The sequence below is a fragment of the Colossoma macropomum genome, unplaced genomic scaffold (assembly GCF_904425465.1).
Source record: "Colossoma macropomum unplaced genomic scaffold, Colossoma_macropomum, whole genome shotgun sequence".
Lineage (NCBI taxonomy): Eukaryota > Metazoa > Chordata > Actinopteri > Characiformes > Serrasalmidae > Colossoma > Colossoma macropomum.
The window spans coordinates 18,110,639-18,131,318 of record NW_023494799.1 but is presented as its reverse complement, the minus strand read 5'-3'; the positions used below and the strand labels follow the sequence as shown (position 1 = coordinate 18,131,318).

General features: G+C 37.6%; 3 protein-coding genes across 7 annotated transcripts; 1 reads left to right on the top strand and 2 right to left on the bottom strand.

Moving 5' to 3' along the window:
• Window positions 1-39: 39 nt before the first annotated feature.
• On the bottom strand, window positions 40-7,359 carry rab8b (RAB8B, member RAS oncogene family). Of its 3 annotated transcripts, none has more exons than XM_036585895.1 (8): window positions 6,389-6,713; window positions 5,565-5,625; window positions 5,422-5,482; window positions 4,475-4,552; window positions 4,267-4,356; window positions 4,080-4,145; window positions 3,852-3,902; window positions 40-2,338 (listed from the first exon to the last, which is right to left on the bottom strand). In XM_036585895.1, the coding sequence occupies exons 1-8, from the start codon at window positions 6,522-6,524 to the stop codon at window positions 2,249-2,251; spliced, it is 633 nt and encodes a 210-aa protein (XP_036441788.1). In that variant the 5' UTR covers window positions 6,525-6,713; the 3' UTR covers window positions 40-2,248. The 3 variants fall into 3 exon arrangements, with proteins under 3 accessions (XP_036441788.1, XP_036441789.1, XP_036441790.1); XM_036585896.1 differs by lacking the exon at window positions 6,389-6,713 and adding an exon at window positions 7,105-7,359 and having other exon boundaries at window positions 2,185-2,338; XM_036585897.1 differs by lacking the exon at window positions 6,389-6,713 and adding an exon at window positions 6,787-6,805 and having other exon boundaries at window positions 2,185-2,338.
• LOC118818626 (calcium and integrin-binding family member 2-like) lies at window positions 6,483-14,431 on the top strand. 3 transcript variants are annotated; one of them, XM_036585899.1, is made up of 9 exons: window positions 6,483-6,534; window positions 8,554-8,964; window positions 9,102-9,136; window positions 9,257-9,277; window positions 10,854-10,965; window positions 11,979-12,126; window positions 13,111-13,306; window positions 13,812-13,982; window positions 14,078-14,431. In XM_036585899.1, the coding sequence occupies exons 2-8, from the start codon at window positions 8,914-8,916 to the stop codon at window positions 13,831-13,833; spliced, it is 585 nt and encodes a 194-aa protein (XP_036441792.1). In that variant the 5' UTR covers window positions 6,483-6,534; window positions 8,554-8,913; the 3' UTR covers window positions 13,834-13,982; window positions 14,078-14,431. The 3 variants fall into 3 exon arrangements, with proteins under 3 accessions (XP_036441792.1, XP_036441791.1, XP_036441793.1); XM_036585898.1 differs by lacking the exon at window positions 6,483-6,534 and having other exon boundaries at window positions 7,477-8,964; XM_036585900.1 differs by lacking the exons at window positions 6,483-6,534; window positions 9,257-9,277 and having other exon boundaries at window positions 7,477-8,964.
• Window positions 14,432-15,451: 1,020 nt separating this feature from the next.
• si:ch211-112g6.4 lies at window positions 15,452-20,674 on the bottom strand. Its single transcript, XM_036587044.1, has 6 exons — window positions 20,381-20,674; window positions 17,539-17,628; window positions 17,182-17,350; window positions 16,810-17,004; window positions 15,601-16,515; window positions 15,452-15,496 (listed from the first exon to the last, which is right to left on the bottom strand). Exons 1-6 carry the CDS (start codon window positions 20,590-20,592, stop codon window positions 15,452-15,454), a joined length of 1,626 nt encoding a protein of 541 aa, XP_036442937.1. The 5' UTR covers window positions 20,593-20,674.
• Between the last annotated feature and the right edge of the window lie 6 nt (window positions 20,675-20,680).

The window sequence follows — 20,680 nt, the reverse complement described above, 5'->3', positions numbered from 1 at the left end:
AACAAACAAAAAATGTAGTACAGATAGAAGGTACACCAGTTTAATTTACAAAAGATAGTTTAATCTTTATACAGTATCAGTTCACACTGATATATATATATATATATATATATATATATATATATATATATATATATGTGTTACAGAATAGACAAGGAATTGAGGAAGACATGTTAAAAAGTACTTCAAGGGACAGAAGCTGTGTAATTGTACTATTAAGATCATAAGATCATGGGAGACTGAATGCTGTCATTGTTACATTGTAAAGTATGCACATGTGCCAGCATGCATTTTCAAATTTGGACCATAGAGGTCATTAAGAATATCTGTTAGGCCCAAACAGCCAATGAAACTCAAGCAATCATGTACCCTTAAACAAAAATCAGTAGAATGTGGAATAAATGAATAGATTTAATGATAACCGGAGTCATGGACTGCCATTAAACAAAATCAGTAGAATGTGGAATAAAATGAATAAATTTAATGATAACTAGACTGGTATACTAATGTCCTAAGGGTCAACTGGAACCATCTTAGGGTTAGGACTTTAATATTTGACTCAAGGAATCTGGAAAGGTTAACCACCTCTGCACTGTTCCACACAATCAGTACTGAGGTATCACAATTTATTGCAAGTGATTAAGACAGACCCCTCTAATAGGGTCCCAGTGGTTTTTCAAACTGGACAGGTCTTTCAGACAGACAGCAAATAGTGCAAGAACAGAAAAAAAAAATACTGTAGCAGTGGTACTGTAAACACTACACAATAAATTCACACTTATGGAATCTTAAAAAAGAGGAATCAGAAAAGACAAAACAACATCAACATACTGTAAATACACTGCAATTATTTTACATATATATATATATATATATATGTACACACACACACACACACACACACACACACACATACATATATATATATATATATATATATATATATATATATATATATAAAATCAACATCTTAACAACAGGTTGATTTAGAACAGGTTAACATGCTTGAAGTGGTTTTTATGGAATGGTAAGTAACAGGTGCTTCCTTGGATAAAGTATAAAAATATATTACCATTAGTAAACATAATAATGTGAATTAATATTCAGGGCCCAGTTGAGGCAAAGCTGGCTGCTGCTTCAACAAGCATTTGGACAAGAGTCTTCCTCATCTGTCTACACTGTGTGTGTATACAATTTCAATCAGAACACGGAATGTACATGATATTACAGGAATTATTTACCCACAAACACTAACCTTGCTAAAAATGAAAGAAAGTAGGGGCTAGACTCAGAAAATACTGTCAGGTCCAAACCAGCTTTCGTTCACTGTTAACCATGTTAGCATGTAGGATGGCCATCCTTTCAGGAAGAAAGGAAAACATTCATGGCCCTAAAAACACTTATAACAGCTATGACCCATCCCACAGCATCATTAGTTTTCGGTCACTTTGGTTTTTGTTTTTATGGTGGCATAAGCTAGGAGGAAGATAGGAAGACTGCTTTCTGTGAAATACCTCTGTTCCTGCAATTTTAGCATTGGCCTGTTTGGAACAGTTTAGAAAAGTCTGCCTATGTTTTCCTCACACAAATAATTTCTATTTAAATGTCGTATGAAATTTCCTACAAACATATTCAATGTAAACATCAAAAGTCATTTTTCTCAAGACCAAAAAAAACATGTCATCTTTAAAAAATAAGATAAAGAGCTTTTCCTAAGAAGTCCTTCAGGTTAATCAATGGAGATCCTTCAGTTCATAGTTTCTGTAACTTTATGTTCATTCATGTCAGTATTCTTGACCCTAAACTAGCCCCATACTGGGTAAAGGTCATATAGCCAGTACGCTCTTATGTTTTCCTTCATAATCCATAATGACTGTCATGTAAAACTAATCGAAAGTATCTTCATATGTAAATGCTACAATGTTGTTTTAACACTGTTTCGTAAAAAGTGCCTTTACAAGCTTTGGTAGCAACTTGCTGAGGATGATTAGGAACCTTTGATTTGTTTTGTTTTTTTCTGGGGGGCACTAATAGCAAACCAGCTGAGCTCCATCTTCCTTTTCTTTTTTAAGCCTTCAGTATATATTTCTGAGGAAGGGTGTCCAGAGCTCTCGGCAGCAGCTCACACTCCTGAGGTACTGCAGGCTGCCTCAAACATACACAGGCTGAGCTCCAAAAAACATGATCCTAACACACCTTCTCAGACACACGCGCATCCTCGCACACTGAAGCTGTAAGAATTTCAGGGTTAAAGAAGAATGCAGCGGAAGAAACTGGGCTTCTTGGAACGATTCTCTGTGATCTTGACTGGACCTCCTCCCGACGGGTTATTCTCATTCTACACACAGAAACCCAAACACAAGGAGACATTCAGTTTTAATGCCAGTGGTTGCACAAAAAAATGAAGGTTTTGCTCAGTGACTTTACACTTTCAAAACGTGTTCTCTGGGCAAGTCCAATTTTTTAATATTAGCTTCATTTACAGTCCTATGCAAAAGTTGGGTGCACTGGTCAAATTATGCTATGTGTTTTAATGTTTTGATTTTTTGTAAGTGAAAATAAGTACACACTTTACAGAGAACACAGCTCTGCAATTTTCACACACAATTACTGTTAATGTACTCAATTTAACATACTGGAGGTAAACATGTAAAATGTGGCCTGTGTACAAGTTAGGTCACATTTTGTATTTTTAAAAAAGATTTTTTCAATATGCTCTGCAAATGTATATAAATTGTGCGCTAAACTTTACAGAAATGCTATATTCAATTTGTTCCCCGTTAACTAATTTTCACTTAGAAAATCAATGTGTTATTTGACCAAGGGTATTCAAACTTCTGCATGTGACTAACTTGCGTATACAGATTTACTGAATAACTCAGTAACTGTATACCTAGAAAGCATACCTGTATGTACTCTGCATTGATAAAATGTCCAAAGAATGTACACTGTATTCAATAAACTAGTTATTCAGTATAGGTGCACTTTTGCAGGTTTCTAATTACTGAATGAAGCCCATCTGTTGCTGGATAGTTTGCCAGCCACCCGCTACCCCATCTATAAATGGTAAGAGACAGGCCTGATTGATCTGACTGTGAATGTAAATTAAATTTACAGCATATGGCAGAGGCCAGTGCAGGGAACCAAACAAAGAGGGACCTTATACTGCCTGACAGCATAGAGGCACCAGGGGTCTTTCTTTGCAGGACCACCACTGACCTGATTCTCAGTTGAATTGGATGAGTTGGATTTTCAAACAGTGTAAAATACACTACATTGTTCCATAGAAGAAGTAATTGCACGTTACACAAACAGAAATTTTGAATGTGAATTGTGGCGCCTTAATGGGGTCAAAGTGAGACAAAATGGCACAAAGCATAATGGTTTGTTTAGCTGAGTAATTAAATAATAGTGGAAAGTTTTCAACACCATAGTGAAAGTGTTGAACACAGTGTAATCAATTTAAAACGGTATCACCAATGTGCCCCTCACTCTCTTACAAGGCTTTCTCACTGAGGACGTTGGGGTATGCACACACCCACAAATGACTAGGCCTTATTCTGAAATTACTTATACTTTATTGGTTTATTGTGTTAACAGGCTGGTGCAGCAGGCCCTGACAAAACTTTTATTTATCTGAGCCAAACCAGACCAAATCAAACCAAAACCAGGACATTTTGTTTCTATATGTGTATCATTACATCCTTAGTGAATAGATTAGTGAACTAATTATTGAAATTATTATTATTAGTTACAGCCCTACTACAGTGATAACATATTTACAACAATAAATAATCAACAATATAACAACATTAACTTCAACTTCATCCGATGGCATAAACGAAACTTACCATTTTCCTATTAAGTCTGGTCATAATGTCTCTGCTGAGGGTGAAGAAGGCCTAAAATAACATAAGAGAAGTCACAGTATAGTTAGAACAGGGCAAACCTACACAGACATAGCCTTGGAGTCCAATTCAATTCTGAACTCCGATGGATATTAACTTTGTGTGCTCATCATTACTGTTAAAAACATTCATTTACTCAATCACACATGTTTTTATTCTATTTTCTCTTACCTCTTCCACATTTGTGCTGGATTTTGCACTAGTCTCTAAGAACTTGATCCCATAATCAATGGCTAGCTGTACAAAAAATCAGAAATGACTGTATAAATGCAACATAAAGTCTTGTTGTTCCTTGAGCTTAGCACTGAAATGCAAAATTATTATTAATGAAAGTATTATATATATTGGCTCTACTTACCTTCTCCCCTCTCTCTTTTGACACTTGTCTTTTGTCATTCATGTCACATTTGTTCCCCAAAATCATTCTTTCCACATCTGATGATGCATGCTGTTACAGAACAAAGTACAACAGAAAGAAAGGTAAAACAGTCTTAGAACAAAGCCACCTGTACCTACATTAATAAATCTTTCATTTTGATTATAAAGACCAGTGACTAGAGAATCACCTCCTCAATGTTTCTGATCCAGTTTTTAATGTTCTCAAATGACTTCTCATTGGTGATGTCGTATACCAACATAATACCCTTGGAGAAAAAGCACAGGATGACTGTTAATAACAAATGTTAATGGCAATATGTGAAGGGCTTCACATTAAACATCACTTTCATTTTTTCGTAATATGTTGTTGGGAGTGGGCTTTACACATATAAGAAATACCAATGCTATATTATGATTAAAACCACATTTATTAGAGAAATAAAATGCATTTTTACAAAGTGCTTTACAGCTGTTATTCTCTTCAAACCTCTTCTTGGATGTACAGAATTCTCTTCATGTATAGACACATATAGATATGCATAGGAGATGACATTTCTCTATGGAGGAATTTAGGGGAATTTCACAGATTTTTCAAAAGTTCAATTGTTGAAATGTCATTAACCACAGAGTGGTTTGATGTCTACAACAGTCTTTCTATTTGTTATCCAAAACAAACAGTGAATCTACAAGTCTTCTAAGTTTTTAGGTTTGATGTTGATATTGATAATCGTGGGAAATCCAATAAAATAAATTTTTGGAACACACCAGATGTCTGGTTTCTTTTCACCACCACTGTGAGCAATTCTGAGTTGTAGGCTTCCCTAGAATGGCAATTTGCGCATCAACCACTCTAAATGCATTTATTTACATCTGAACAATTACATAGAAAATTTGAAAAATCTGTGAAATTCCCCTTCAACAATAGATTTTGCTTCAGACATCAAAATTACATTATATATACATGTTATATAATACATTATTACATAACATGAATTATGAATAATATTACATAATAAGTGAATATTACATAATTCACTCCAGAAACATTCATTGTGTCTAAGCATTCATTTGTTGTGGTGTATTACAAACCCTACAAACATTTATTTGTAGTGGTGCAAGAGAGTCCCAGTCTCACCATTGCTCCTCTGTAGTATGCTGTGGTAATGGTTCTAAATCGTTCCTGTCCTGCTGTATCCCTGCAGAACACACAGATATCCTCACACATTGATATTCAGGCTTACTCATGCAAAATCAATGAGTAATCTACCTAGGGCTTACCAGATCTGAAGCTTGATTTTCTTGCCATCCAGCTCAATTGTTCTAATTTTGAAGTCAATTCCTGCAACAAGTGGAAAAACATATCAGTGTCATAAATTAGGCTTTCTAACTAATGACATCAGATACCTTTCATAACCACCACCATGACACCACTGTCCTCAAGACGACAGCAGAGGTGTGCCAGTGTGTGCACTGGGTAACCACAGAAACACAATGTGGGAAAAGGTCACAATGCTCCAACTTCTGCCTGATCACTATGGCCCATTGACATGTAAGCCACTATGTAATTACACTGCTGCATTAAATGTGCTTGTATCAAGCCTAATCAAGTTGCATTCAATGGGAATTGAAACTGCTCCCAATTATGACAATTATAAGAAACTGGCAGTTTATGAACAGACATCTGTCCACTGAAAGCTTTAACAGGATATGGGACAGGAAGTGAGACAGCAGCGTTGTCCATAGCAATAGGGGAAGTCTGAGGCATAACAACAACAAAAGGTCAAGAAACTCTCAAACACTCGCTCCATTTTCAGACAGGAAATATCATACCCAACCACCCCAAAAGCAAAACCAGCTGACTGTATCAAAGGCAGCAAACCAAATAACACTGGTTTTAGGAAAACTACCAACCTCCAAGAAGTTGCAAAAACCTAGTACCTACAATGCCTGGCTACATTGTTAACTTAACGCTGTGTTTAGATCATTCTCATTTTTCAATTTCCACGCCTAATGTTAAACTCGCACTATCAATGGAGATTGAGTACTTTCCCACACGTAATAAAAGTCTACAGTCCGTAAGAAATACTGGCTAACAATATTACCCTGTAACATAGACAGCTGGCGGTTCTGATTGCTAAAGCGTTCCAGAGAAAGCTCTGGGAAAAGTACTGTTAATTTCAGTCTGCGTGATAACTTCCTACGTTGTGGGCGTGATGTGCGAAACATGACAATTAACATAACTTCAGCTGTAAGTTAACTAACTACAACAGTTGACCGCTCCCCCTTTTCACTATAATATAACCTGCTAGTTACCTAGCTAAGCTAACTTTACTGCCAAAAATACCTGTGTGATATTTACCAACTTATCTTATATAACTAACTAGCTAGCTACATTAGCTATCAGTACTACTTGCCCAGACCGCTAGCAAGCTTGCTAACCAAACTGGTTAGCCAGCCACACAGTACCGTACGGTTTCTGTTCGGTAATGGAAATACATACGACATTTTATCTTTACATCATCGAATGAAGTAAGTTATGAGCGTAAAGTTATTGAACTGTCGGGAGAGGCATAAATGTAGCAGAAAACGTTAGATAAGCTAACAAACTTCCTAGCTAAGGCGAAGCTGTCAAAACGGAAGGCCTCTTCCTGTCACTCAACTCAACACAGCGGTTTTCCTAATCCTGAGTTTAAGACACGAAATGTTCCGACAGATAGCTAGTTGAACAAAATGGCAAATGACCCACCATTTCCTATTCAATAACAATGTGATATTAGTAAGCTAGATTAATCATATAAGATACATTTCAGAAACTGACCTATCGTGGAAATAAAGGTGGTGTTGAACGCGTCCTCACTGAATCGAAACAGTAGACATGTCTTGCCAACTCCGCTGTCTCCAATAAGCAGTAGTTTGAAGAGATAATCATAAGTTTTTGCCATGTCTACTCCGATATATTTAGAAAGCTACCTTGCCTGATGTGGTAGCTAAGTAACGATATTTGGCTAACGGTTCATAAAAATGTGGGTGAACTAGTCTTTCCGACTACTACACTGAGGAGGAAAAGGCTGGGTGTGAGTCGAATGACGTCATACCCAGAGCAGGACTTTTAGCTACAAGATTCAACAAATGAGAATATCTAGTACCAGTGGAGAGATGCTACAAATATTTGGGGGAATTGTTATCGAGAATGTATTGAACAGTGTTTAGCTTTGTTATTTCTTTGTTTTGTTTTGTTTGTTTAGAACAATGTCGTATTCAAATTGGCCGAGCGATGATGACAAAACAGTGTCTGTCTTTCCTGTTGGCTCGGAACACCTGTTAGTCAGTCATGCTAAAATGTAATTTGCCCCGTGTTTTCTATGAACAAGAATGTACAAAAACAACTTCATAATGTGATTTTTAAGGAGAGTCCCTAGAGGGCTGCATATGGCTTATGAAAGTAATACTCTGATTGCCTACTTCTACTTTTTTCGGCTATGGCATTGTTATCTCACTACACCATACAGATGGGTGACAAATCAAAGAAAAAAAAACTATGGTAAAAGATAACCCATCTGACCAGTTCACTTTTTTTCACGTATCTGTAGACCAGTGTCTATGGCTGACTCTCAAATGGTTCCCTACTCACTATACAGTGCACTGCATAGGTCATTAATCTATAGTGCTCTTGTAAGAGTGTAAGAACGTAAGTGTTGGGTATAGAAGCCTTATTTCATACTTACGTAGTTGTTTGTTTTGTTTTTATTTTTACCACGGACATCTCAAATGTGCATTCGTCTTTGTAATGAGAGATTTTTTTTCACAACCACACGATTATATTATAATATCCCTCTGTGTACTCTATGTACTGATATTCTCAATTACCTGAGGAACAGCTGTTTTTCTGTTTTTTCTTATGTATCACACTAATGCATGAGCATCACAGTCTTTGAAAGTACGCTTTCGACCACATTTTCCAACCCTGTTTACTGTTGTTTTTTGCACATCTAAACGCAGATGTCACTTTAGTTACCGTACCTATTGAAACACTAATCAGTCGAGCTGTCTTTGTGGCTGAAGCTCCTGCCCCAAAGAATGAACTCTTTCATAGTCACTTAGATCTTTTAATCTTGCCATCTTGATCCACAATTGCGGTCAGCTGAACCTACTCAGCACTTTATACATGCCAGAGAGCATGGTGGGATGTTAAGTGCTTAACTGTATAAGGCAGTTCACCTGTCTGAAAGCATATGGACTCACTATGTTTCCCTTCTCATTTATTCAGGTTTGTGTCACTTATCAAGGCTGTAGCCTGCCTGCTTCTATGTATGTAAACTCTGGCGGTTAAATATCCCCACCTACTGGTTTGTATGCTCACTGCGACGAGCGCTCCAGCGTGATCCCCACTTACCACAAAAAAGATGTAGCAGGTCATCTTCCGACGCTCGGTGAAGAGGGATAGCCTACAAGACGTTTTGCACGTTTGTTTATCTTGTTTTTTCATCGGATTTATTTGACGTGACCAAAAACTCGCGTAGTTTTTATCTTTATCTTTTTTAAAGAACCATAACTTAAGCCTCCAGCTGAACAGTACACAGCTGAAATACTGACATGCTGCTGTGCAGAAAGAAGGCTTTTACAGGAAATGGGGAGTAAGCAAACAACCTTCAGAGATGACCAGCTTGACGAGTATCAGGTACCTTCCTTGATAGTTTAAGCGTTTTAAGTGGTCATAGCTTTTCGTGATTTTAAAAACACTGTGATATAACAAGTAACATAACATCGCAGTAGAGGTTTGCTTAACTCACAACGTGCCTGACTGTCTTCTAACAGGACTGCACATTTTTCACAAGTAAAGAAATCCTGCGGTGAGTAACATTAACTCTTTAATATAGTAACGCCAGAGCTGTTTGCAGAATTTATCATGCAGGTTGATTTGAGGCATGCTTTGTTATCGTTCCCGTTTTGGTTGATTTGGCTGAGGGAAGTGGTCCTAGAACAACAAGAAGGTAAGCTTACACCAGGACTAAAGAGGCCATTCTTTCTCGAAATTTGCATGTTTTACTCAGCTAAATATTTATCACTTATATTTGAATCTAGCTGGAGTAGAAATACATCACAAAATATTACAAATTAAGAAGAATGTTATGTAAGCTCCTGGATGATGAACATGAATCTGCAGTGCAGAATTGCTTTCCATATCTGGCACTGAAGTTTGATTACCAGTTGTGCTATGTGCTGCCATTAAGGCCCTTGGCTGTTATATTAAATTATATTATATTGTATTATATTATATTACATTATATTATATTATATTATATTATATTATATTATATTGTAAAATATCTTAACTAGCCAAATTTTAGTTATCAATGCAGACATAGAATTACATGTACTGTAATGTACTGTAAAACCACATTGTAGTCAGTATAATTGTTTCATTTACTTATTTATAATGGGCATTAATGGATTTCATTGATCTACACTACTTTGTGTGTAAATCTTAAATATGATTGCAATTAATATTGATAGTACACTTCTTAGGTAATATCACATAATGGGGATGGAGAGGGGAGATCCTGTAGTTTTACAAAGGGGTTTTTTTTTGACAAGGAAGATGGCATCCTCCCGCATCTCCCCTCAAACTGAGCCCTAATAGCTGGACTTTGTAACCTGACTTGTAGGTCTTAACTCACTTATTCACAGCTTTTTGGCTCACTCAGATGGGTTGTAGAAATAAACTAGCTGAGCTACAGCAGTTGCTCTAGGCATATACAAGAATTCTTGATGGAAAACATCAGCCTTTATCTTGCTAGCTGACCAACTTCTACTCTGTTGTCCCAGTACAAAATCATCTGACAAAGATTAATATAGCCTAGGTAACTAAATACATTTTTTAGTGTGTTTCACTGTTAAATGGGCATTCCTAGGCCTGTCACGATCTATCTATACATACTGTTTAGCTGAAGATGAAATACTGGTATGCCCACACATGTCAAAAACCAGGATACATATATTGTCCTTCAGCCTTTGACAGAATTCACAATTCTACATCCTTCTTGTGTTTACATCTATTAGTGTTCTGTCATTGTAATACAATGGCGTGCATTATGCAAATATGTCATAAATTAAGGAAAATAATAAGAAAATGGAAATTCAACTTTGCCTCTGGTGTAGAATCTAATAAATATAGACGTGATACTCGGCTTCCTAGCAGTAAAGTTAGCTACATTAGCTTCCTACTCCATAAGCCAGCTAGCAGGAAAAAATAAAATATAAAAGCCTACCCCCAGTTATCTCCCCTAAAGCTCTTTTCTAAAAGTTCCTCTCACCTTCCAGATACATCATCATAAGGTAGTGTTTTTAATCTTAAAACCAGAAAATCTCACTGTTGAGATTACTGTGGCACCACTGTAGGATCTAGACATATTTACCAGTAGTTATTGTTACATTTTACATTTTCACTAGAGTGCCCATTTAAGCGTTCAGTTAGCATCAGATAATTCTGTTCAGTCACTGTCTAAGAATGATGGCTTTGGAAGCGTGATGCTTGCATCTGTTTTACTGTGTAGCCCTTTTTTCCAGGTTACATGGGCGATTCCGTGACTTGGCTCCCAACATTGTTCCAATGGACTATACAAATAACCCTGATATTACTCTCCCCTCCTCTGTCATTACCACCATGCCTGAACTTAAGGTAAAATTTGAGGAATGGCCTTACATTTAAGAGTAACATTTGACACTGTTTTGACATGATAATATGTTTGTAATCTTAGTTTCCTTTTGGTTCCCCTTTGTATATTGTGCATATATACCGCCTGGCGACTTCATTATGTACGCTTCCTTATATCTAACCTCATTGTCCATTTTATCTACTCTGTTTACCATTTATAGTTCTACAGTTAAAGACTGTAATCCATTTGTTTCTCTGCATAATTTCTTAGCCCTCTTTTGCCTTTTTCGTCAATGGTCAGGACCACCGCAGAGCAGATATTATTTGGTATTTGGGTCGAGGACGATTCACAGCACTGCAGTGACACTGACATGGTGGAGATATGTTAGTGTGTGTTACACTGGCTCAAGTGGAATAGACACAGCAGTGCTGCTGGAGTTTTTAATTAAACACTGTGTCCACTTACTGTTCACTCTATTACGCACACCTACTTGTTGGTCCATCTTGTAGATGTAAAGTCAGAGACAGTAGCTCATCTGTTGCTGCACAGTTTGTGTTAGTCATTCTCTACTACTACATCAGTGGTCACAGGATGCTGTTAGCTGGATGTTTTTGGTTAGTGGACTATTCTCAGTCCAGCAGTGAAAATGATGTTTAAAATGTTTAAAAGAATGTTTAAAGATTTAAGAATGTTTAAAAACTCCAGCACCACTGCTGTGTCTGATCCACTTGTACCAGCACAACGCACAGTATCACTCCGCTACCATGTCAGTGTCAATGCAGAGCTGAGAATGATTCACCACCCAAAAAGTACCTGCTCTGTCGTGGTCCTGTGGGGGTGCCGATCATTGAAGAACAGAGTGAAAGGGGGCTAACAAAGTATGCAGAGAAACAGATGGACTACAAACTACAAAGTGCGCTCTATGTTTAGTGGAGCTGATAAAATGGACGAAGAGTGTAGGTACAAGGTGTACTTAATAAAGTGGCCAAATTTTATATATATATATATATATACATATATCTGCTCTTTTTTATAGGAAAACCCATTCTGCCAAAGCATAGTTGAGACCTTTTCTGAGGATGGCAAGGGCAACCTGAGTTTCAATGACTTTGTGGACATGTTCTCAGTCTTGAGTGAAATGGCACCACTAGATCTGAAGATCATCTACGCCTTCAAGATATATGGTAGGCCATCTGTTTCTGCTATTCAATCACTGTTCATGGAGATATTTTTTTTATTACAGTAGTATCACAGTTAGTTCTGACCTTAAAATGTGAGTGACATTCAAAAAATTCCAAGGTTACCCAATATTGGCACTCTTGGCATTTTATTATTTATTTAATTATTTTTAAATCTTTTTTTGTGAGTGAGAGAGTTCTAGGCGACTTCTGCTTTAGTCTATATACTAGACCGAAAAAACTTCCTCACAGGCAAAGGAAGGAAGAAATGGAACTTTAATCCAGTCCCAAATGCCAGCTTTAGCTTTGTGATCCTCCTTAAAGTCCACACTTTGTTGACATCTACAATGTCAACGACTATAGGGCAAAATACCTTGAAGGTATTTTATTTAAAGATGTGTATTTGGGACCAACTCATGCAATGTGTAGGTTCCACATGTGCTGCACTTGGCAAATCAGTCATAATCCTTTTTTAGATTAGCTCATTTGCTTATCTGCAGTGGCACAATGTTGGTGTAAAACAGCACAAACAGGTGTAAACAAACCCTCTACTCTGATTGGTCCTTGCCTATATGTCAAGACATTTTAAATAATTAATTTTCTCAGTTGCGGTCCTCACCGAAGGCCACAGTAAGGGTGCTCGTGGGCACCCCACTGATCACCAGAAAGAGACATCTTATGGCCTTCTGGTCTTTGTATGCACATGTAATTGTGGGGTACAGGACCATGAGTGCAGCTTTTGGGACTGGGCTTTTGTAGGAATTTAGATAGGAAAGGTCTTCCCTAGTTATTCCATTATGGCATTATGTATAATTTCCTGCGTATCTGTAACCTAGTAATAGCCACCAACATATAAACCATGTAATATTTACTCTATTTTCTTGAATTAAATAAAAGTAAATAAACTCTCTTGTTGATGAATTTTTGATTTATGACACTGATTTATGACAATTATTGCATAATTGTGGGTCTGCGATTCTTTATTGTCAGATTTTAACAGAGATGGGTTCCTCTGTGAAAAGGATGTAGAGGAGACTGTGCACAGGCTGACTGGGGAAGATTTGAGGCCAGAAGAAAGGAGGCTTGTCTCTCAGAGAGTGATGGAGGAAGCAGACCTAGATGGTGATGGGAAGCTCTCCGTCATTGACTTTGAGAACATGATCTCCAAGGCACCAGATTTCATTAGGTAAGAAAAGTTGCACTTATGAAAGACTAGCAAGGGATATAACATGCCAATATGGTTAAATGGGTAAATGTACATAAATGTCTCCTAAGGTTTAGCATAATTCACTGTTTTATTGTGAAATCTTGGGAAGGGTGCTAGTTTGATTAGACTGCTCTTTGCAGTCTTGCTTCATTTTTAGTATTGGGTGATTTGGTAAATAACCCTCCTGCTGCTCAGACGTAAAATCCCTGAGAAACCTTTTACTGCTGACCGATCCATCATGGCGCTGTAAGTGGATCCCATTTTATAGCCCAAACCATTTGGAAATGGCTTAGAGCTGAGAAACATGAAAGCATTATTGGACTGGACAGGTATATTATACCATAATCAGCTGGATGGGCTGAAGCTGGCTCAAACTGGTTTCTATACCACATAATGTTCAGCTGGGGTGGCCTGTTGGGCAGAGAGTTAAAGTGGTGCTAATGTTTTCTTTTCTAAACTGTTTTAATGTTGTGTGGCCATGCAGCACCTTCCATGTACGCATCTGAAAGGGTGGAAGATGACCTTGAAATGGAAGTGAAAGAGGATGGATGGCTGACTCAGTGGGTTGCTTGGAAGATTGTGCCTCTCTCTCCTGTGCTGCTGTTCTATGTGACTATATTTTGATGCTGGCCAAAATGACAATGTCAGTCAGCTGGTAAGACCCGCATATGTATATTAGAGACAGATAGTAGAGACTTCATGTCTGTGTGGACACTAACAGCAGTCTTTTTGGCTACCTTCTGTTTGCAGGTGAAAGGATCTTTTCAATCATTTTAAAGAACAGAAAAGGACTGATTGCACAGGGAGTCTTGCCTACAGTGGAGTTTTAGCTCCATCTTTCTCATATGGATATTACGTGAAAGAAAACTCTTTATGACCGCTTGTCATGAAGGAAACCTGAACTTGAGGTGGTCAGCTTTCATGTGGACTTTTTTCAGCTACTGAAGTTCCCACTGTAAATTATGAACATGAGATATTATTATAGAATTATGAACAGATTCATCATTCACATTTAAATGTTTGAAAGCTGAATGACCATTGGTAGATGCTTTTTCATAATCTACATTACACAGCTCAGTAAATACAGTGTATATCATGAGCACATGCATAATGTTGTTTCTGAAAAGCCTTTAATGCATTTTCAGTCTTTTTTTCAGGTAATTTTTGTTTACTACAGTGCTGCTGGTAGACAGTTTAACCCTGCTTTTAATAACGCAAAGCCAAGATTTAGTGAGAGATAATCCTTTAAAAGCAGTTCTTATATGAGAGCACATTAGACTAAACAAGTAATCACATGAAACAGTGGGAATCTGGGCTTCCCTTTAAAAAAAACAGCACTAAACATATATGTACTAAATTTATATTGGTTTTACTGTATTCAGTTTATGTATATATCATTCTGTAAATCAAGTTGTAGTCTACTTAAAAAATAAGGGAGAATTGTTAATTTGTTTATAATCTTTATTTAACAATTTACAAACAACACACGTGTGTCAAATGTGATATAACTGTGGAAAACAAGACCTACATTCTTTCCACAAAAATGCAATTCAAACTACAGAACTACAGCATCTGCACAATGTTGAATTCAAGGCAGTCAAAATGGGTTCTGTTGGTTCAGCATTCACAGCTAAACTATTCTAAAAACTAAATCTAGAATCTGGAAATAACATTTAATATACATATATGTCGATCTAATTTTGGCATTTTTTTGATATTACTGTGTCTATGCACTTATACTAGCATATATATATGTTACAGATATTCTGCAAAATGCATAACCTACTGCAAGCCCAACATATCAAGTGTACTTCATGCCTTGTGTTTTTACTGTATTATTGCAAAACATTTGCATGTCAATAGTTTATTCCAGTAAAATGATTATGCACATCACATCTGCTGCACAAACACTATAGGAAATATTACACATTAGAACTACTACTATTAAACACAGAGTATTCCTAAATAAAACAAAACACTGAATTACAAATACTATGCACATATGCAAAAAGTAACAACAACAACAACAACAATAATAATAATAATAATAATAACATCTTACACATCAGACAGAAAAGTGCATCTAGTTGCACCTCACTTTGTATGGGACCTTTGATAGCTTGTTCACTTCTTCTTGTTATCTGGTTTGAATTTCCACCACTTATGGGTCTGTGAAAGTATAAAGAATGCATTTTTTTGAATGATTTATTTATTTGAATTATTTATTTATTTGAACTGGCACTGTATTTGTACAGTCTTTTCTGGTTTCTTACCTTCTTTCCCAGGGAACTCTGCTGTTTGGGCTGCAGCTCCTTTATAGTTGCATATGTGTTATTGTGTGTAGCTGGAATGTCCTCGTAGGTGTTGTTCTCTTGAGTTTGTAGGTTACCTTGCTGGATCTCAGGTAGGTCTTCATAGGTGTTGTTCTCTTGGGTAGATAGGTTACCGTGCTGGATCTCAGGTAAGACCTCATAGGTGTCGTTCTCTTGGGTAGATAAGTTACCTTGCTGGATCTCAGGTAAGTCCTCATAGGTGTTGTTCTCTTGGGTAGCGAGGTTAGTTTGCTGGATTGTGGGTAAGTCCTCATAGGTGTTTCGATGCTCCAGAATGTCTTGGTAGGTGTTTTCTGGTGTAAGAGGGTCACTGATGGGTTTGCTGGAAATCTCAGACAATCTGCTTGGCTGGGGGTTGCAATGTGGATCCCAGCAGCTGTTGGGCCCAGAACACAGCCCAGAGGAGGCCTGGTACAGCGGGTTAGGTTGTAAGGTTGTTAGGTTGGTGTCAGGGAGGTCACTATGTTCAGGCAGGTTCTGTTCCTTGAACTGAGACAAGGAAGAGACTGGGCCTGATTTGGGTGGAACAAAGGGCAGATGTGGTGATGCAGCAAGTGAAGAGTTAGCTCTATGGCTGCTGAGACAGTGATCCTCATCCAGATGAGGTAATGACCTGCTCCGGCTGTTGTGATGTACGTTAGATGTGGAAACATGGCCATCGTGCTCTGAGTAACACTGCAAGTGCAAATCCAGAGAAGTAAATCCCTCACTCTCCCAGGCATGCATTCTTCGCCTTTGATTAAGTCCTTCAGTCCCCATGTTGCTTGGCCACTTCTGGTCTGGCTGGATGTGTTGCTCCATGCCATGTGATAGATGTCCACCACTCAAGGCATTCCGAAGAGGTACGTTTCTCATCTGTTTATGCAAAAATGATGTTGCTTATTATAACAGATGAGCCATTTCCAGTGTTGATTTTGTCTTGACAGAGAAAAATATTAGATGTTGTACTCTTTGTTTCAATACTATTCTTAACATGCCCTCACTGACTTTGGCTCCTGCCACAGAAGTGTATAGCACCTACATCATACAAGTTACCAAAGAGGAGTTGATTCTTTTTTTTAACAGAGTTTTAGCCAGGCAACCTGTGTGAATGTGTTTATAAAACCAATGTCTACATCAAGTCTGGGGCCTAGGTCTGGGGTCGATTACCTGAACAATGTTGTTCCTGTCAATGGAGGTTGAAGAAATGAGTTTGCGGTTGCTACTTTTAGGGGGTAGAGCGGGAGGGCCCTTCGGTGTGACATCACAACGGTGATCCCATAAACTCCGCAGGGCCTGAACACTCACCCCTGACTTTATACTGGGTTTACAATGAACCACATCATACAGGTCATCTGAGGGGGGCTGTGAAAATGCACAGAAAAGGAAACAATTAGCAAGAAGACACAATGGCCTAGGTTCACTCAGTGTGCTTCTGATGGCAACTGCTTGTTTTTTTTACAGTTCAGAAGAAAGTTTTACTGAAACTGCTAACACCTTTCAAACTATAGTGACATATTGCTTCTTCTAGCTGATACCCACCTCTACCTCTTTCTCTGAGATCAGACACTCTCCAAATGGCTGGATAGGTGTAGTTTTAAAGTACTCAAGCAACTCTGGTAGACTGTTGTGAGTAATGGAATCACCAGAAACTACCAGCATGCCCTCCTTGGTCTGGTTTATAACAAAGTGACGACAACGATCTTGTCCCCTGCAAGAACACAATACATTAACAAAGCGGAAGTACTCAGAGCAACATTGTTTTAATTGCAAGTAGAAACAGTAATACTTGTACATTTAATGGTTCAAGCTGTGAGAGTTACTTTTATACTTGTACACATTAATAAAAGAACAAATGTCACATAATGTGTAAAGATCGTCAAGCTACAGAACTCTTACTTGTAGGAGAGAATGTAGCCACTGGCTTTCTCACTGAGTCTGATAAGAAAGCTGCCGAGAGATTTATCTCTGAGATGATCTTCAGCTTCTCTAAATAAAAAAAGAAGCAGAGTTAAATCTGATGGAGCCTGCCAACTCAGCTCTTTACACCAACTGTCTAGCAACCTCAAGCTATTCCTTATATGTACTATATTGGGGATTCCCAATCCCAGTCCTCGCCACTCCACACTATCAATATTTTTGTGTTTTGTTTCATCTAGCACACCTAGTTGGAAAGACTGGGATTGGAAACCCCAGCTCTATGTCATTGGCTTTTCTTGTTCTAGTAAACATTATTGTGCTGTAAATAGACGAGCATGGGGCACAACCAACATATTTTGGTTTTCACTAAATAAGTTTTACAATATTTGAACACAGTCATATGCAAAAATTTATTTTCACTCAGAAAATCAATGTTTTGTTGATTTTCTGAGTGAAAATAAGATCCTCTACAGAAAACACATTTCTACACATTTTAATGCACAAGTACTGTTTATTTGCTGAATTTGATGTATTTGGGGAAGAATAATACATAAAATGTGGCCTGTGCAAAAGTTATGGCAAATTTAAATTTTATGGGGTTTTTTTCCAGTATGTTAAACTCAGCAAATAAATAGAATCAATTGTGAGTTAAAATTCACAGAAAAATTACATATTTAAATTTTTACCTCGTAGAGGATGTGTGAATGTATTTCGTTTATCAAATCGGGGTGTTCAAAAGTTTTTTGAGTTTCAGCTTCTTTAACCGTTGTTTGCCATGCAGCATGAGGAGGGTAGCAATGCCCACTTAACTGACCAAACAAGCTCCTATTGATCAATCAGACGATCAGATAGATTTCTGACATGTCAGAAATGTTGGTCACTTATCTTTCCTGTATAGGTGAAAACATATAGGCTAGTCTGTATGTGTTGACTTTGCTCTATTTGACTGAATGTAATTGAGACCTTTAAATGGTAATTTGGTGTTTTTGCCCAATTGTCTTTGTAAAAAAAAAGGCTGCAGAGAGGTCCTACCAATGTACATCACTGCCTGGTTTTATTTCAGTGCACAGTGTGGCACACGTTAACAATGCTGCACTAAACAGTGCATTGTCCCGTATGGTATTGTGCATACAATTCAGGTCAATCCCAAATGACTAGACATAGTATGCACTGTGTGAAACTGAATGAAACAGCTTCATTAGAAATTGTCCACAGACAGAGCTGTCTGTAAGGACTGCATTTTATTTGCGGTGTGTGTGAGTAGGGGTGCCACCAGGGATTTTGCAGTATAGAGGCTCTCTGGGTATTTACTTTTTGCCAAAAACTAGAAAAGAAAAAAAAAAACAGTTAGTTTTATAAGTACTGAATAAATTAAATATTCTATTAATGATGAAAGGTTAATAATTTAATATAAAAACACAAAAAATTAAAAAATTCTAAAACTTTTTAGGGCCCCTGTCAGTCACAGGCCCTTAGAATCTATATATGGAATATATGGCGCCCCGAGTGTGAGCAGTCAGACTAAGCACTTTTGTACAACTTGAGCATATAAATCGTAGGCTTTGTCTGTACACGATGGTCAATTCAAATGTACGTCACCAAAGAACAAAATTGAGTTGTCACCAAAGAACAAAATTTCTAAAATCACACCGTGTATACTTGACTTTAGAACTGTGGAGATAAATACAAAAATAACATCCATAGAATTAAAAGACTGTCCACAGAGTGCAAGAAAGGGTGAACATTCTAGTATTTACTATTTGCAGAAGGAGATTCAAAAAGAAAAGGAATACCGAACACTACAAGATGCAAAAGATCTTGTTTGCACCAAGGACAGAAGGGCAAGGCAATTCGCAATGAAGCAGAGATGAGCCAGAAGTGTTCTGGAGCTGTCCCTGAAGTTATGTGGATGGATTAGGCAAAGATTAATCTTTCACAAAATGATGGGAAGGAAAAAAGTATGGTGAAACAGAGAGATTGATTGAGATTCATGGCTGCTTCTGGAACTTTCTCACTGGTCTTGATGATGGTAGTAGCAGTATGATATATGATGTGTACATAAACATCTTGTCTTCCTATGTCTGAGCAAATGCCTCCAAACTCATTGGGTGGAACTTTATAATGCAGCACTTAACGAAAGAGAGGGAAAAAAAGTAATTGACTGGCCAAGTCAGTTTCCTGATATAAACCCAACTAAGCTTGCATTGAAAAGGAAACTGAAGTCAGACTATCCCCAAAACAAGAACTAACTGAAAGAGGCTGCTATAAAGGCTCTATAGAGCATTACATGTTATCAGGAGTTAATAAAGTTATCAAGATTCTTGAGTCAGTTATTGCATGTTAGGGACCTTGTCCCAAATACTAACTTAAAACATCATTTTGCTTTAAACTTATATGTTCCAATACTTATGCTCAGCTGAAACTGGAAGAGTATGCACAACAAATTATTTTTTTTTCCTGTATGGTTTATGTTCAATGGAAAATACTGCTCATAAATAAGATCTTGATGTGTCTCATGCTCATCTTTTGATCTGGAATACAAATATTGTGAATTACATAACAGAAATAACCCAATTCATCCCACCATCAATTGCTTCTCACTGTATGCCTCTCAAATAGCTGTGGAAATTTGCAGATGACATTCCTATGAGAATATGAACACAAGCTGGTCCTACTCAAACCTGCTTAACTGAATAAATAATTTGTGTTCCATTTTACCTTTGATAGGTTTTGCCTCCCCACTCTCCTACTGCTTTTCATCAGATCTTACCCTACAGTAAAACTTATATTGCAGATATAACCTTATAATATATATTCTTACTGTCTGGAGATGAAGCCATGAAACCATGTGGGGAAGTTTCCATTACAAAAAATGAGTGAAGCCTGCGTTTCGACAAACCACCTCAGGACCTGTTCCCTCAGTCCACCTTCAGTTCTTTCCATCCACTCTGTTCCTTCCGTTTTATCCACACACATCTTCAGTCTGGCTGATCGGCTTGTCATAGCTGCTTGTATCTCCTCCATCCTTACCATCTCCTTTTCTCTTTACAGCTTCCAAAACACAGATACACAGAAAATTCACCTGGACACACCTACAACCACCCTCACGCTCTTGCCTCAG

Excerpts from the sequence above, each read along its gene's own strand:
- rab8b (XM_036585895.1), bottom strand. The coding sequence starts at position 6,524 with ATGTTAATTGTCATGTTTCGCACATCACGCCCACAACGTAGGAAGTTA. Across the intron at positions 4,146-4,266 it reads CAAAAGAGAGAGGGGAGAAG|CTAGCCATTGATTATGGGAT; the intron begins GTAAGTAGAGCC and ends TTTTTTGTACAG. Across the intron at positions 2,339-3,851 it reads CCAGACTTAATAGGAAAATG|AATGAGAATAACCCGTCGGG; the intron begins GTAAGTTTCGTT and ends TTCTGTGTGTAG.
- LOC118818626 (XM_036585899.1), top strand. The coding sequence starts at position 8,914 with ATGGGGAGTAAGCAAACAACCTTCAGAGATGACCAGCTTGACGAGTAT. Across the intron at positions 9,137-9,256 it reads ACAAGTAAAGAAATCCTGCG|TGGTCCTAGAACAACAAGAA; the intron begins GTGAGTAACATT and ends GGCTGAGGGAAG. Across the intron at positions 9,278-10,853 it reads GGTCCTAGAACAACAAGAAG|GTTACATGGGCGATTCCGTG; the intron begins GTAAGCTTACAC and ends CCTTTTTTCCAG.
- si:ch211-112g6.4 (XM_036587044.1), bottom strand. The coding sequence starts at position 20,592 with ATGGTAAGGATGGAGGAGATACAAGCAGCTATGACAAGCCGATCAGCC. Across the intron at positions 17,629-20,380 it reads CATGGCTTCATCTCCAGACA|AGAAGCTGAAGATCATCTCA; the intron begins GTAAGAATATAT and ends TTTTTTATTTAG. Across the intron at positions 17,005-17,181 it reads TCTCAGAGAAAGAGGTAGAG|CCCCCCTCAGATGACCTGTA; the intron begins GTGGGTATCAGC and ends GCATTTTCACAG.